The sequence below is a fragment of the Phragmites australis genome, chromosome 6 (genome assembly GCF_958298935.1).
Source record: "Phragmites australis chromosome 6, lpPhrAust1.1, whole genome shotgun sequence".
Lineage (NCBI taxonomy): Eukaryota > Viridiplantae > Streptophyta > Magnoliopsida > Poales > Poaceae > Phragmites > Phragmites australis.
This window is the reverse complement of record NC_084926.1, coordinates 45,047,503-45,062,359: the sequence shown is the minus strand read 5'-3', so window position 1 is coordinate 45,062,359 and position 14,857 is coordinate 45,047,503. Positions and strand designations below refer to the sequence as shown.

At 42.3% G+C, this 14,857-nt stretch overlaps 1 protein-coding gene across 2 annotated transcripts; it reads right to left on the bottom strand.

The window, feature by feature from the left end:
• Positions 1–627: 627 nt before the first annotated feature.
• Positions 628–14,486, bottom strand: LOC133922851 (uncharacterized). Of its 2 annotated transcripts, XM_062368359.1 has the most exons (15): positions 14,255–14,486; positions 13,483–13,963; positions 13,022–13,068; positions 11,671–11,811; positions 11,124–11,375; positions 10,811–10,948; positions 10,424–10,729; positions 10,115–10,288; positions 8,483–9,452; positions 8,318–8,403; positions 7,880–7,984; positions 6,669–7,793; positions 2,681–4,507; positions 2,385–2,580; positions 628–1,903 (listed from the first exon to the last, which is right to left on the bottom strand). In XM_062368359.1, exons 2-15 carry the CDS (start codon positions 13,952–13,954, stop codon positions 924–926), a joined length of 6,819 nt encoding a protein of 2,272 aa, XP_062224343.1. In that variant the 5' UTR covers positions 13,955–13,963; positions 14,255–14,486; the 3' UTR covers positions 628–923. The 2 variants fall into 2 exon arrangements, with proteins under 2 accessions (XP_062224343.1, XP_062224344.1); XM_062368360.1 differs by lacking the exon at positions 10,811–10,948.
• Positions 14,487–14,857: the final 371 nt, after the last annotated feature.

Sequence of the window (14,857 nt, the reverse complement as noted above, 5' to 3'; positions counted from 1 at the left end):
TCTTGTCTCGTCTGCTACACCTCATTTCTTTATCGCGCTTCAGTTCCGTTCAGTTCAGTAGGAATCTCATCTTTCTTGTACCAGCAGTGTTAGCTCCACAGGCCCATACCAGCAGTGTTTGGTGCCTCCCTTTTGAATTGAAACCAACAAGCTAAACACGGACAACAACAGCTACCTCTCCATGCATGGCGTTTGAGTGAAGGAACATCAATGTCAGTCAGACCATCCAGCATACACTACTGACCGTCTGCAGTGTGCGAGAGAAGAGGTGCATCCAGTTCCAGTCTCACACACCAACTAAAACAGAGAGAGAGACAGAGAGAGAGATGCAGCAGCATAGAAGTTCCTCCCTCCGCATGTTCAGACGACTTGGATTGGAGGATCAATATTCAGTTCCCTAGCATCTATCAGCATGTGCAGCGCTGGCGACATGTTAGCTCCGTACTCTTCTTGCACAAGCTTACAAAATAATACTACAAACGCATTCTTTTTCTTTTTGTAACAACATGTTACCAGATCTGATCCAAGGCAGCAACAGGTCAACTCATTGGCCCTCAAAGCTTCCTGCAGCAAAAGGCAACAGTGTTTTTTTTTGGGTGAGGGGGGGGGGGGGCGAAACAACAAAGCAACAGGTGAAAACAAGTCACTACTCAGAAGAGCATGTCAGCACCGTACACCCACATACGTACAGTACGATATTTGTTTGCCCACCACCGCAACACCTTCACCACGACCAGGGGTGATTCCAGGGAGGCCCGCACCATAAGGTTAGGCACAATAAGAAAACCGCCACTATACAAGATTGTTGTTCTTAGCATCTGCTGGCCTCAAAACGCCTGATGCACTATCGTCATCAGCGTCATCTCTTGCTATCACAATTCTAAAGGGGTTGGTTGATACATCAGCTCTAATTCAAACCACAACTACTCTTCATCGTCAGATAGGCACACGACTTCTCCGCTGCCACCTCTCCCGGCCCCTGTGCTAGCGGCTCCACTAGCTGGAAGCGGAACAGACAGCAGTGAGGACGCTGAGAGTGCTGCATGTGAGTTTGATGCTGGTGCCATTGTTTGGTGAACTGAACCTGATGCCATGGAGGCGGCACGCCATCGTTGTTGGAAGAGCAGTGTCTCCAAAGCGGATTCAGGGACAAGTCCATTGACACCTGCTATGTGAGCTCCAGCGTGCCAAATTCCTCCTGCTGCTGCTGCTGCATTCACTGGACCTAACATGTTGTGAAAAGCTGGACTCTGGTTCGATGATTGTTGGGTTGCCATGAGAACTGGATTTGTACTAAGAGACTGCACAAAGTTTGCCATGAAATCTGGAAGTGAACCTGCAGGTAGCAGTGAGGAAGCCGGGGGAGCTGGATGTGAGTTTGATGCTGGTGTCATTGTTTGGTGAACTGAACTCGATGCCATGGAGGGTATTACGACACCTGCCAGTGGACTTGTAGACGCAAAGCTTTCCAAGGTAACAGGGGCAGACTGTCTTAATGATGTAATCCCTGGACTGATAACAGGAAGTTGTTGTCGATCTCTGTGGACCATTGCATACAGTGGCGGCATCCTGAGGTGCTGGAGATGAGGAGCAGGACCACGTGATTGTGCTCCAACAACTCTGTAGCTTCCATTTTGCAGAGGAATTGAACTAAGAGGTGATGTTGCTCTGTACAGATTTCGAGGTACAATCGATTGCAGTTGGATAGCCTCAGATGCTGATGGTCGAGCCACCTGTGAAGGTTGGAGGAAAGGTCCTGTTGAATGAAATGAGGTCAGCACTGGTGGTCGAGTGGCTAATGATGAGGCAACGGGTGATGTTGTGGTCTGCGCCACTGAAGTCCATGCAAGTGCTTGCTGAGAAGACTGAGGTGCTTGCCCAATTGCAGGGCTCGCAGATCTTTCTGTAACACACAAGGAAGAAGCAAACCATTACTTGCATGTCCTCGGGAATGAGAAACATCAAAGTCAGCAATAGATATCAGATCTAAACGTTGCTGATCAATGTAAATATGAAATGCAACCAGCAAATGCAGGCATAGCATATAGCACTGCTGCACAAGATTTGAGAAAGAAAAATGGGAGAATGACACTCCTTACAAGCTACACACGCAATCAATTCACTATGCAGGTAGAAGACTCAAGTGAGATCAAAATGCTTAATCTTAATAAAAAAAAAGTGTTCAATCTTTTTAAGACAATCAATAGCAAAGGTACACTATGGAAGATCTACATCAAATAAACCTCAAAAGAAGAAATCAATGAATAAGACAATCAATGAGCAAGGATACCAAAAAAGAATTTAGATCTGAGGGTTTCGCACTGAAAGACTAACTATAACCAGAACATCATTTTGAAAGACAGTGATATACTGGTAATGGATACCTTGAGCTGCAGATGATTTCATGAATTTCTCTCGAAAATTCTCAGCTAGTGACTGCTGTACGAAAACTTTCCTGTAGATATCCGCAAGCTCCGATGTCATTCGAAGAAATGTGGAATCTTCTTTCTGAAGTAATGACTCATATTTCTTGACTACCTTCTCCATTTCTTGTTTGTACTCTGCTTGAAGTACCAATTTCTGTCCACAAACAGACAAGCAGCAAATACATGAAAAAAATCATGATTAGAATAAGCAATTTACAGTAAGGCAAAGCATATATAGAAGTAGAAGTGCCAACCTTCTGTTCATGGTTCTTGCTAAGCAAATTTGTGCAGTGTTTTAGCCTTTCCAACTCATTTTTCAGTGGTTCGGAGCTACATATTAAATGATTGAATGCTACAGATGCCACTGGAAAGAGTTGGGTAAACTGCTCAGGACCCGGTGTCGTGTTTGGCTGGAGACCTATTTGGATCCTCTCATCAGGGTGTGCTCTCCCAGGTGGGATATGCTGCATTGAGGTCGATGGTTGCATTTCATGCTGCAAATCCTGAGTTGCCATGGTGCTCCATGTACCTGCTCTTTCTGCTTCCACAGGTTGGTCCTGCATTGATGATGATGGTTGCATTTCGGACTGCAAATCATGAGCTACCACCATGCCTGAAACATCTGCTGGTTCTACTCCTGCAAGTGTATCCCATGAAGGCTGTAAACTCTGCTGGAGAGCCGTATTTTGCGGCACAGGCATACCAGACACATCAGTTCTTTCATATGGAGCATCTTGCGTTCTGGTTGCCAGTTGCGTTTCAGGATGCAAATCCTGAGCTGCTGCTGCTGCTGCACCCAATGTACCAGCTTGTTCTGCTTCTGCAGTTTGATCAAGCATCAAGGTTGATGGCTGGGAATCATCAGCTGCCATCATGCCCAGAATACCAGCTGGCTTTGCTCCTTCAGTTGGATGCCACACATGCGGACTTGTACTTTGCTGCATAGGCATAATTGCTTGACTATTCTCAGTTTCAACTTCCCTAGGCAGTGTTAAGGCAGCTACGTTGTGTGTGGTACAAGGTGGATATTCAGTTTCACCATCCTCTGACAGATTAGTTGCACTATAAGGTCGAGAGCTTTGCTGGGAAGACATACATGATAGATTAGTTCGAGTTTCAACCTCTGAAGAAAATGGCAGCATAGGTGAGCTTTGTGAAGCAGCAACAGTTGGTGATTCCAGGTGTGCTTGATGTGCACAAATAGTGTTATTATTACTTTCAACAGCTCTCAACGTAGCATCGACCAAATGGTGATAACTAAAACCTCCCTTTGATAGACCAGGTGTTGTTTCCGGCTGATGCCCTGTTTGACTGCTGTCAGCATCCAACATTGAGCTTGATGGTTGAATTTCAGGCTGCAAATTCTGGGTTGCCTCCATGCCCAGATTACTTGATGGTTCTGCTTCTGCCGGTGGATACCCTGAAGTTGCTAACCTTTGTTGGGCAGGTGGACTTGTACTTTGTTGTGCAGGCATACTTGACTGATCAGTCTGAGTTTCAACTTCCCTAGCATCTTGCGTGAAACCTGGGTTGTCTGGAGCAATATAAGATTGTTTTCCTGAGTTCAATGAATCTGCAGCAGCATTTTTTGCTTTAACTCCCATTCTGACATCACCTAAATGGTAGGAAATCGTCCCTTCCTGCAACAGTCCAGTTGTTGTATCTAGTTCATGGCTCATTTGACTCGAATCATCAGGGTACTTCCTATGAGGTGGAACATCCAATGTTGAGGATGACTTTTGCATCTCAGTTTGCAGATCCTGAGCGGCCATTATATGCAACGTATCGGTTGGTTCTACTTCAGCATGTGGATGCTGTAAAGTCCCAACAGTTTGTTGAGAAGACAGATTTGATAGATTAGCTTCAGTTCCAACTTCCCTAGACAGTGACAAGGTCCTGAGGCTTTGTGGAGAAGCCAAAATAGGTGATTCCAAGTGGACTGGATCTGCTGCAACAGTGCCTTGATTATCTGCATTAATTTCCAAGACAAGAGAAGTTGCAGCTCTCAGCAACATACTTGGATTTGTAATATTGTCACTCTTGGCATGCTCAATACTTCCAAAGTCCTTGGATGAAGATTCCTAATATACAAGGAGGATGTTTGTGATTAGCAGTCATATACAGTGAAGATCACCACAACTAACAAGTCAAGTGCAATGATATGAGAAAACAGAAAAAAAACAAAGCATTAAGCAATAATGAAGTATCAACAGTCCACAAATGACCATGATATGTGAAGTGTTTGAAATTGCAGTGACAGTATACTAGCCACATCAAATGCACAATTTTGAAGTGATTTGCAACAGACAAGATGATTGCTCAAAACAATCATTTGTGTAGAAAGACAATATAACCCACTCTTAGCGCTGCCTTCAGAAAAGAAAAAAACACTCTTAACGCCATGCAGTCCAGCCTGGGAACATTACGATTTATGATTGACTGGTCATGTTAGATAGAGTAGAAGATAACTAACCGAAAACTGGGTAATCCTGTTGCCACCCCAGCCCAATTGTCACGGCACCGGGTTGTTCCATGAGTGTGTAGTCACACCTCGGTATTGGTGTGTTATGTGTGGAATAGTTAGCGTATAAACCAAAAAGTGCCACATATAGGAGCTCGAGGTTAACTCTTTTCTATATAGAACGAGTATTGAAGCGCAAGTGAGTTGTATCAGCGCATAGTCTGTTTTGCATGGATTCAAATTGTAGCTTCTCAGACCGTGGGACACTAGAATGGCCTCTTAACGCTATATGAGTGCACAGTCAGGTATTGGTGTGTTGTGTGTGGAATGGTTAGCATATAAACCAAAGTCTCACATATAGGAGCTCGAGGTTAACTCTTCTGCATAGAGCGAGTATTTAAGCGCAAATGAGTTGTATCAGCGCATAGTCTGTTCTGCATGGGTTCAAATTGTGGCTTCTCGGACCTTGGAACACTAGAATGGCCCCTTCACACTACATGAGTGCACAATCAGGTACAGGGTTGGAGCATTGAAGGTACGGCATATGCGGTGTGGGCCGAAGGCTGAAGCTCATTGTATACATAAGCATGTGCTAAGAGGGGAGAACCCCTGTCATTTGTCTCATCTGCTTAGATTGACAAGGATGTCAAAATTCTTATGGGGGGTGTGGAATGGGCCCATGTTCGACTATCTGAACACACAATAGTTTAGTTCGACCTTGATAGTCAAGGGTGTGGAATGCATTTACATACTACATCGTGCTTGGAATAGGCCCATGTTTGACTATGTGAACACATGGTGGCTTAGTCCCAACATGATAGTCAAGGGTGCGGAATGCATATACATACTACGTAGTGCTTGAGTGTTGACCGATAAAAGAATGAGGCAATTAGCAAGCATGCCTACCCCTGGGTGAGGTGCTGTCAACTGTTGCATATTTCAATCCTATAGCCTTTGACTAACAACCCTAAAGACCATGAATGCCACCATCGTTAGGCCATGTTTATTTCTTGCTTCTGTTGCTGCCAGAAGTCAGAAGCCAGAACAAACGGAGTTCTGGAGAAGTGGCTTCTGAAAAATCCAAAAACCTGCTTCCGTGGAAAATGAACTAAGGCCCTATTTGTTTCCTGCTTCTGATTCTGCTTCTGCTGCTACCAGAAGCCGGAACAAACGGAATTTTGGAGAAGTGACTTCTGGCTTCTCCAGAAGCCTGCTTACAAGGAAAATGAACTAAAGCTGAGAAGCTCGCTGAGAGACGTTTTCCTGAAAAGCTACGTGCTGAGAAGCCAAAAAATAGTTGCAGAAGTCAACAACTTATTTTCAAAAGCAGCTTTTCAGATAAGCCAAAAGCACAGCTTTTCAGAAAAACCCAAAAGCAGAAGCCAAAACAAACAGGCCCTAAAGCTGAAAAGCTCGCTGAGATACGCTTTTCTGAGAAGCTATATGCTGAGAAATCAAAAATTTGTTGTAAAAGCCAACAAACTATTTTCAAAAACAGCTTTTCTGACAAGGCAAAAGCACAGTTTTTCATAAAAGGCTAAAAGCAGAAGCCTAAACAAACAGGCTCTTAGTCTTTATGGCTCCTATGTTTAACTGATGATAATGTACGAACACTCCTGGCTATCATATATGCACAAAATAGACTATACAAATGTCATATTTGATAAGCCACAAACTCTAACAACATCCAATCAAAATAAAGGAAACAAAAGTCTTATTGCATGACAGATAGAGAGCAAAAGAATAAAGAAAGAAAAACTTAGTGCTGACTAGTGTAATACCTGACTGATTGAATCATGGCTTGCAGGTGCACTTGAACAACAGACTCTTTGTAAGTCGATTCCATCAGAACTACAGTGGATACTGTTTTCTGGAAGATCAACGGATTCTAAAGCTGCTCCTCCGCCAGACCCCACAAGAGTTTCAGCATGCTCATTTCTCACTGCCCGTGTAGAAAAAGCCTCTGATGGAACTGAATTTCGTGCCAATGTAATTTCCATTATCAATTTGTCATCCAAAAGCTGGTCACATCCTGACACCAAAATTTCGTCAACATGATGACCATCACCTTGTTTCTTAAAATGGATGAATTCCTCAATAACAAAATTCGAATCTGGTAGAGCAATGCAAATATCAAAGGAATGATCTAATTGGCCCGATATTACTTCCTGTTTAAGTTTTTCTTTCATCATTCGCTCTTCAAACCATGTTGAAGATTGCAGTGCCTCAAGTTTGTCAAGCTGGAGCTTCATGTGCTCCAAAAATGCATACACAAGCATAGTGAACCACTGAATCACTAGCTTTATTTGGTCATTTCTGGTCTCTTCATTGATGTCATTTGTCCGAATATGTTGAACAACTAAACCGCATACATTTTTCAGTTTGATAACTTGATTCTCTCTCTGTGTCCTAAACTCTAATATCTCAAGCTGTTGTTTCTCATGGATATTCTTCTGCCTTAAGGAGAAAACATTGTTAAATAATTCTATTCTTTTCTTTACAGACATATTAGGAAGTTCTTCACTTGACAAATGCCATTCTCTGGCAGCTTCTGGAGCAGATACCAACTCTTGCCCATCTGAAACCATCTGCTCAGCGGCAGATGAGCTCTCTTGGGGCGTGCCATTTGTGAAGTTACCATGAAGATCCATTGCCTGCTTTGGGAACAAGTGGTCACTACCCAAGTTAGCAGATGAGCTCTCCTGTGATGAAAATCTATCATTCTCTACTTTTTTGCTTCTTCCACCTGGTTTATGTACAATCTTTTCTTTTACGGTCCCTAATTTTTCAAAGAACAATTCTGTGAGCTCCTCATTGTACTCATAGTTCAAGCAGTCTGCAGCAAGGGCAAGCGATTTTCTACGATCCAGCTCGGTGTATTTCAGAAGAGAAGCAGCACGCCAACACTGAAGCAAAGTATTAAAGAACTTATCATATTTGGCAAAACCGATTTAAAATAAACAAAGTAACATGCATGGGGTGCCTCTCTTACCAAGGCCATGTTGAATGCGTGCAACATGCCCTGTGGCTCCCACATTACTAGATGATTCTTCAAAAGATATTCAAGGAACTGCTCGGCCAGAAAGCGTACATTATCCTGCAATTGTGATTCATGTGAGATGCCAATTAAATCAGGCAAGCATGAAAAAGTAGTGCAAAACTAAGATCGGTATGGCCAAATGCGGCAAGATGCGCAGATAAAGGAAGGAAAAAGCTTTAGCAGGATTTTTTTCATATTAAATAATGACAAGCACAACTACACCACTATTTCATATAGGTGTCAAGAATGTATAATAATTAGGAGTATTACAGAAAGTTCTAGAAAGTGCAGAAGAGAAAATGTGAACTGCAGGCACAATCCTCATTTCTTCTTTAGAACAAAAGAAAAACTAAAGTGCACAATAAGTAAAAGAGCTTAAAAAATCCATACCGGTAGTTCTAACACCTTACTTAGTTTTGACAACTCGCGCTTAAGTTTGACATGAAGACTTTTTGGTGTGCTCGGGTTTTCCACCCCTTCAAAATGAATCGTATTAGAACAATGTAATATGTATACCTATAGAACAGAAAATACTATTATTTCAATTTGTTTTACCTGCTTTTTGTCCTGTGGCACCAAGTGGTTGAAGGTCAGCACTGGATGAAGTACTAATTTCAGGAAACAGGTCGTTGTTACTTACATCAGATGAAAACTTTGAAGATGGGCCCACAATTTCGCCTGTTTTTACACACTTCCTTCTGGCTTCGTTAGTTTCTTCAGCAGGAACTTCGATTGGTTTTTCCATGTTCTGCACATTTCTTAGGCTCACTTGTGGCTCGGACATATAGCGCCGACAAGGGGATTTCCCATCCAGCAAATTTAACCATAGTGTAGGTGGATCTCCATCCAGTGAAGACACTCCCTCCATATCGCCTATTAGAGTAATGTTTCTTGAATAAAATCCCCCGCTCATACAAGCTTTCGATATGGTTGCACTATTGACTTTAGCACTATCTTCAACATTTGTGGACAATTCTGTTAAGAACTCCGAAATTACTTTATCCATAAAGACAATGTCCCTTTCATAACTTTTACTAGCACAGTTATCTTGCTGGAGCTCATCAACTCTACTGAAGAGAAATGATACACCCCAACTGAGCAAGCAATGGCTTAAAGTAAGCATCAGATCTTGGCTGTTGCTATCAATAACCATGCCCTGCTTTGCAAGCACGAGACCATTTCCCTCCACTGTGAATGGAGTATACAAGCGGAAGATGCACACATGCTTCAGTTGTGACTCTATCTTGATCTTTCGAAGAGCCTTTAGATCATTTAGTGGGTTCTGGTCACTACTATATATGATAATGGCATCGATAGATGAAAGTTTTATGCTTGGGCGGCATGCACTGTTCTCAATCAAAAAAATGAATCTCCCTTTCATCATGTCATTGAACATATTCATTGCTGCCTGTTTCTTTGAAAATGCTGAACAGTTTTGAACACGTTCGTATGATTCAGAACCAAATGTGTGGCGTACGAGTTCTTCCAATATTTCACCCATTGAACCTCCACCTGCTCTATTAGACTGCCACAGTGACAAAAAATTAGTTTTAAATCAAGCTGAATTCATAAATTAAGGTATGCCATCAAATCACAGATTCCAAAGATGAGCATCAAGAGATACGTAAAAAAGGAATGCGAACATTGATGAATATTTGAGGGAACAAGTTTCGGCCAGTAAGTAAAAGAGCGCTTGTATGTCAGTAGAAGCAAACTATCACATATACTTCTTTGCTTTGTTACTTTTTTAAGAAAGATTCTTGTGGACGCCATGGCACACCATTTGCTCCCATGTACATACTGACTGCTGACATAAACAGATTCTTAAATTTTACGCAGAAGTCATGACTTTGTAACCGAGAAAATGTAAAAACCAAAGCTAATGAGCATATTCTAGTAATGGAGAGAATATTACAATTACGGTCCATTGATGATTGCTCAAGTCCATAATAAGTTAATTAGAATTATTAAGCTCCTAATAAATGTTTCTGCTGATTAACACTGGAGTTAATGAAAAGAAAGCTTTGAAACCTTCTACAATGACAAATAATTAAATTGAGTATAATATAGAATAAATGGGAGAACCAAAAATCTGAGTAATTATGCTTGCAACAGGATAAGTTTGATGATAGCTAAAACTAAGAATCTAGGGCATAAGTAAAAGAAGGCAAACCATGTGTAACTCACTTGAAAAAGAACAATGACTCTTAACCTCTTGCTCCTGATCTCTTTAAGCATTTTTTCAAGAAGCAGTAACTTGCCACTTACACGTGTTCTATCATGTATAGATTCAATTACATCACCAATGTTGACAAGTGAATGCTGCAGAAGTTCATCAACGAGGCAAGGGTGATTGCAGCACTGTTACATAATGCCACGAAGAGATCAGTCAGTAACAATGTCAATAACTTCACAGAAAACGTACATGTACATGCAGATTGCAAGCGGGCTGTCTACTTAGTATCATGAAAGAACTTGAGTTTTCTGAAAGCAAACCTTCCAAAGACACAGAATAATGTCACGAAGAGGTCCAACACCATCAGTTGCCATTTGTGACTGCAGGACATTTGAGTTTGCAAGCAATATGGAGCAATAGAGTTTTAGCTGCACTTGTGAAAGGTAAGCAGGAACCCAATACTCCATAAAGTTTGAAGAAACTGTTTTTCGCTCATATGCAACATGACGTGTGAATCTTGCTCTCAACAACACAAGGGCATCAGCATCAGCATCAGCATAATCTCCATTATCTTCCTCTTCGGAATTAAGGAAAGCTAGCAGGTTCTTGTACTCGAAGAGATTATCCTACAAAATGTAAGATTAGACATTGACTTATTTGCGCACTGGTATAGAAGCGACTTATAGGCTATAGCTGTTGAAAGGCACCTCAAGGGGGGAGCTCAAAAGTACCATCCTAAAATCTGTAGAAAGACACTTGAGTTGTTTGAGATGTTTTAGAACTGTGTTTTGACAATAATCAACAATAACTGCCTCCCAACTAATGCAATCTACATTTTCAATGTCCTGTGTCATGGCAGAAGAGCAGAGATATCAAAATTAAATGAAAAACAGAAACTACATATGTTTAAGAATGTGCTAGGGTGTAGTAATGACAAGACCAAGGTGTTATAAAGGCGTCATTTATGTGCCCATAATCAGTAAGCAGTATTTGATTGCTGAGAAGATCATTACCAATTACCTCCAAGATAGAATCAGGATGAGCCAAGAGAATGTGTAACATAACGTGGCTTCCATTCTCATCAAACTCCAGCTTTTTAATTAATTTGCGCGCATCTTTCTCCCCATCATACACAACAACATTGATGCATGGTGCAAAGCGATTGAACTCAGCCTTCCATAAGGCAAGAGAAGCAGTTGTGACAAGTAGAAAAGGTTGGCAGACATCAGGTAATACAGTCAATACGAACAAGATGGTCTTCATCACACGCTCCTGCATGATACATGAGTTAAACACTGTTTCCATTGCGGGGTTTTTTTTTTGTAGAAAGAAAAGGTGAAATAAATTATCTAAATATAACAGCAAAAGATGAGCATGCAGAAATACAACATTATATCCGTATAAAAGCAGCAGTTAACATCACATAATACCAATATAACTAGAAACCAAGTAACCAACAAACAGGAAAATGTAAGCGAAGTAGAAGGTAAAACCCCTTTTCAGGTACAAAATATGCTGTTTTTGGTGCAAGAATGTAATGCTGCTAAACTACTTGCATAGTTCCTACCTTATCATCAATGAATACAGCACCTTGAGACTTGTGCCAGAACTCACGAAGCTTATTGATAGAACACAAATGATCATTGTCAAAATCAGGATGGCACCCATCTGGCAATCTCTGAAGCTTCTGAAATGGGCTTTCCTTAACCTGTAAAGAGCAAAAAATGTATATTTTAGTAAGGAAATTGATAGTTGGTGCGTTAGAATTGGGGTCTTAAGAAAATCCAAGTCCACAGTCTAGCATGAGTCCAGAGTCCCAGTGAAATCTAAGCACTAGAAATGATGTGGGGTTCCTGAGGGGCACACACACATTATTCCTTGGACTCTTTGGGAAAAGGCACGTGAATGTTATGATAAATAGGCGGCAAGCTAGGCAAAAAACAACTGTGCAGGGGACCATATAGTGCAGTAAATGCACAGGAACGCATCAAGTTAAATGAGCAGACCTGTTAATCCGATTTTCAGTTTCCAAAGTTTTGGTGGCTAGTACCAAGATCAATAATCTTAAACAGTGAATGTATCTACATATCTCACAAGACACAACCTATAGAATACATGTTTTGTAGTTTCATGAATGAATTTCATTAACTTAAAATGAAGGACTAACAAACTAACATGTACGTACCCAAATATCAAAATGATTAGCCTATATTGCGCGCGCGCGCACATATACTGTATGTATATTCTGTAGGCATGCTCACTGTAGTTTATGTCTACGTACACCCCACAAGTTGTAACTCACAGTGTTTCGGGTTGTAAATCACAGTGTTTCAGGTTGTAACTGGAGGATGTGCGCAGTGCAAATAACAAGTTGTAACTTACAGTGTTAGCTTCTCGAGTTGCAATTATGCATTTATGGACGTGAAGTTGTAACTGGTCTAACTAACAAGTTGTAACTCACAGTGTTTCGAGTTGTAACTGGGGAATGTGCGCAGTGCGAATAACAAGTTGTAACTCACAGTGTTAACTTCTCATATTGCAATTATGCATTTCTGGACATGAAGTTGTAACTGGTCTACCTAATAAGTTGTAACTTATAATGTTTTGGGTTATAAATGGGGATGTACGCAGTGCGAATAACAAGTTGTAACTCACAGTGTTAGCTTCTCGTGTTGCGATTATACATTTCTGGACGTGAAGTTGTAACTGATCTACCTAACAAGTTGTAACTCACAGTGTTTCAGGTTGTAACTGGGGAATGTGCGCAATGCAAATAGCAACTGCGCATAGACGCAGAATAGCCTCGCCGTATATATATATCAAAGAGGTGCAAATGTGCGATTGAACCCATGAATTGTAAATAAGATTAAGAGTACATAATAAAGAAAAAGCTAAATTTGTTTCTTTTCCTGGCATACCTTCTTTGTTGTTGTGGGAATAGATGATTGCTTTGCAGAAACTGCATCTGCAAAATTGGACACATATCATATATGGTAATATACTTGCATGAAATTAATGCAGCCTACACGGCCAATAGTGGTTATCAAGTTGCTTTGGTGCTGAATCCAAATTGGATAGCATGTTTGAACATGATCTAAAACTTCATATAGTTTGTAACGTAAAGTTTTTGGTAAAAGTTCCATCTGATGGACAGGGAGGGGACCATGCAGCACATGAAGTTTGAATTGTGTGTCTGCCCATTAGTTTGTTCCCATCTAAACTCTCAACTATTCCTAACCACTAGGCAACCCCTTGATTTTGCTGCAAATGGGTAACAGATTGCCTAACTCTGCATAAACCACAAAGATAACTTGTCCCTCATAATGGCATCACGTGAACTTGAAGTGGCTAAATCATGAACGGCGACGTCGTCACATACCTGTGGCTTCCGCTTTCCTGGACGGCTTGAATAATGCTATGTAGCTTTTCACACCCATTAATTTCCGCTTATTTGATGAAGTCCTGACATTTACAGTCATGCCATACTCACTCCTCTGCTCTTTTGCACTGTTCTTGGGACTAAGAGCAGAGCTAGAAGTTCTGTTTGAATCTCTCGACGTCGGAGAAGCTGAAGCACTGATCTTGGTCTTTTTTGACGTGCCATGCTGTCCTTCCTCCGTTGCTCCCTTTCTCTTCTTGGGAGAAGACCCTGGTGCCACATCTCCTAACCTGATGCAAGCTTCTCCGCAGCAAGGGTTGCGTGCAACGCGTGACCTCCTCGCAGTTGACAGGTTTGATTGTCGGCACGACCGCGAGTGGGGGGCATCAATCACATCCTGGTTGCCATTTCCCCTCGGCGTGTTGCCTCCACCTGCTCCATCATCCGATGATCCTCCTGAAGTGCTGCACATTTCGCCTCTCTAGCAATAGCATCATTCATTGAACGAACATTCGTCAATCACAAGGCAACAACCATGAAACGCGAGCGGCCGAGCGCGCACATACCGAACGATAACCGAAAAAAGAAAAAGGAAAACCGCAGGGCACCCAAAATTCGTCGCTGAAACTTACGAACAAGAGACGAAACCCTAGCTGCTAAGCATTCCTCAAAAACATGACGAAATGCTCGGGGGGGGAAACCCACGAGTAGAAAGAGCAAAAGGGTAGCCGCGCGCGGGGAGGAGGAGCGGACGGGATGGTGAAAGATGTACCTCCTGGGAGCGAACACGGCGGGGAATGCGGCGTCGCGGTCGGATTGCGGCGGCGGAGACGGCGAGGTTAGGGCTTCGCGCGATGGGCGCGGTGAGCGTGGGCAGCCGACGCGGTGGGTTTTTTGAGCGCTGGCCCGGAATCGGAAGGCAGCAGACGACGACGCGGCGTGGTGGAGGAAAGGGGACCCCTCCTTCTTCCCTCTCCGGGTCCGGGCCTGCGCCTTTATGCCTCTTTGGGCTATTTACCTCCTTCCTCTCCACTCACACCTGTGCCTGGAACACAAAACAGAAGAAAATAAAAAAGATGCTATTGTTTTCCAGCCACCCACAAGTCAGTGATGTTTAGGCTATACAATTACCCATGCTCTGGTCACTTAACGTTGTATTCGATAACTATGATCAAAGATGGTGAGGTAAAAATAGGAGAGCTAGATTATGATCTGGCTTCGTTTGATCCGTAGCCGTAGAGGGACCATGGGAGAGGAGATGTTATAGCAAAGAAGCGGTAGGCGATCTAGTTGAGGAGGAAGATGAGCGACGATGTGAGCAGCAGCTGGCAAATCTAGTCAACACCAACAGGAGGAGGGGTTGAATTGACGATGT

Bases quoted from the DNA above. Each gene is read 5' to 3' on its own strand.
- LOC133922851 (XM_062368359.1), bottom strand. From the start codon at position 13,954: ATGTGCAGCACTTCAGGAGGATCATCGGATGATGGAGCAGGTGGAGGC. The intron at 7,794-7,879 runs GTAAGAGAGGCA...ACTTTGCTTCAG, and splicing joins ACGCATTCAACATGGCCTTG to TGTTGGCGTGCTGCTTCTCT. The intron at 4,508-6,668 runs GTATTACACTAG...CTTGTATATTAG, and splicing joins GCCATGATTCAATCAGTCAG to GAATCTTCATCCAAGGACTT.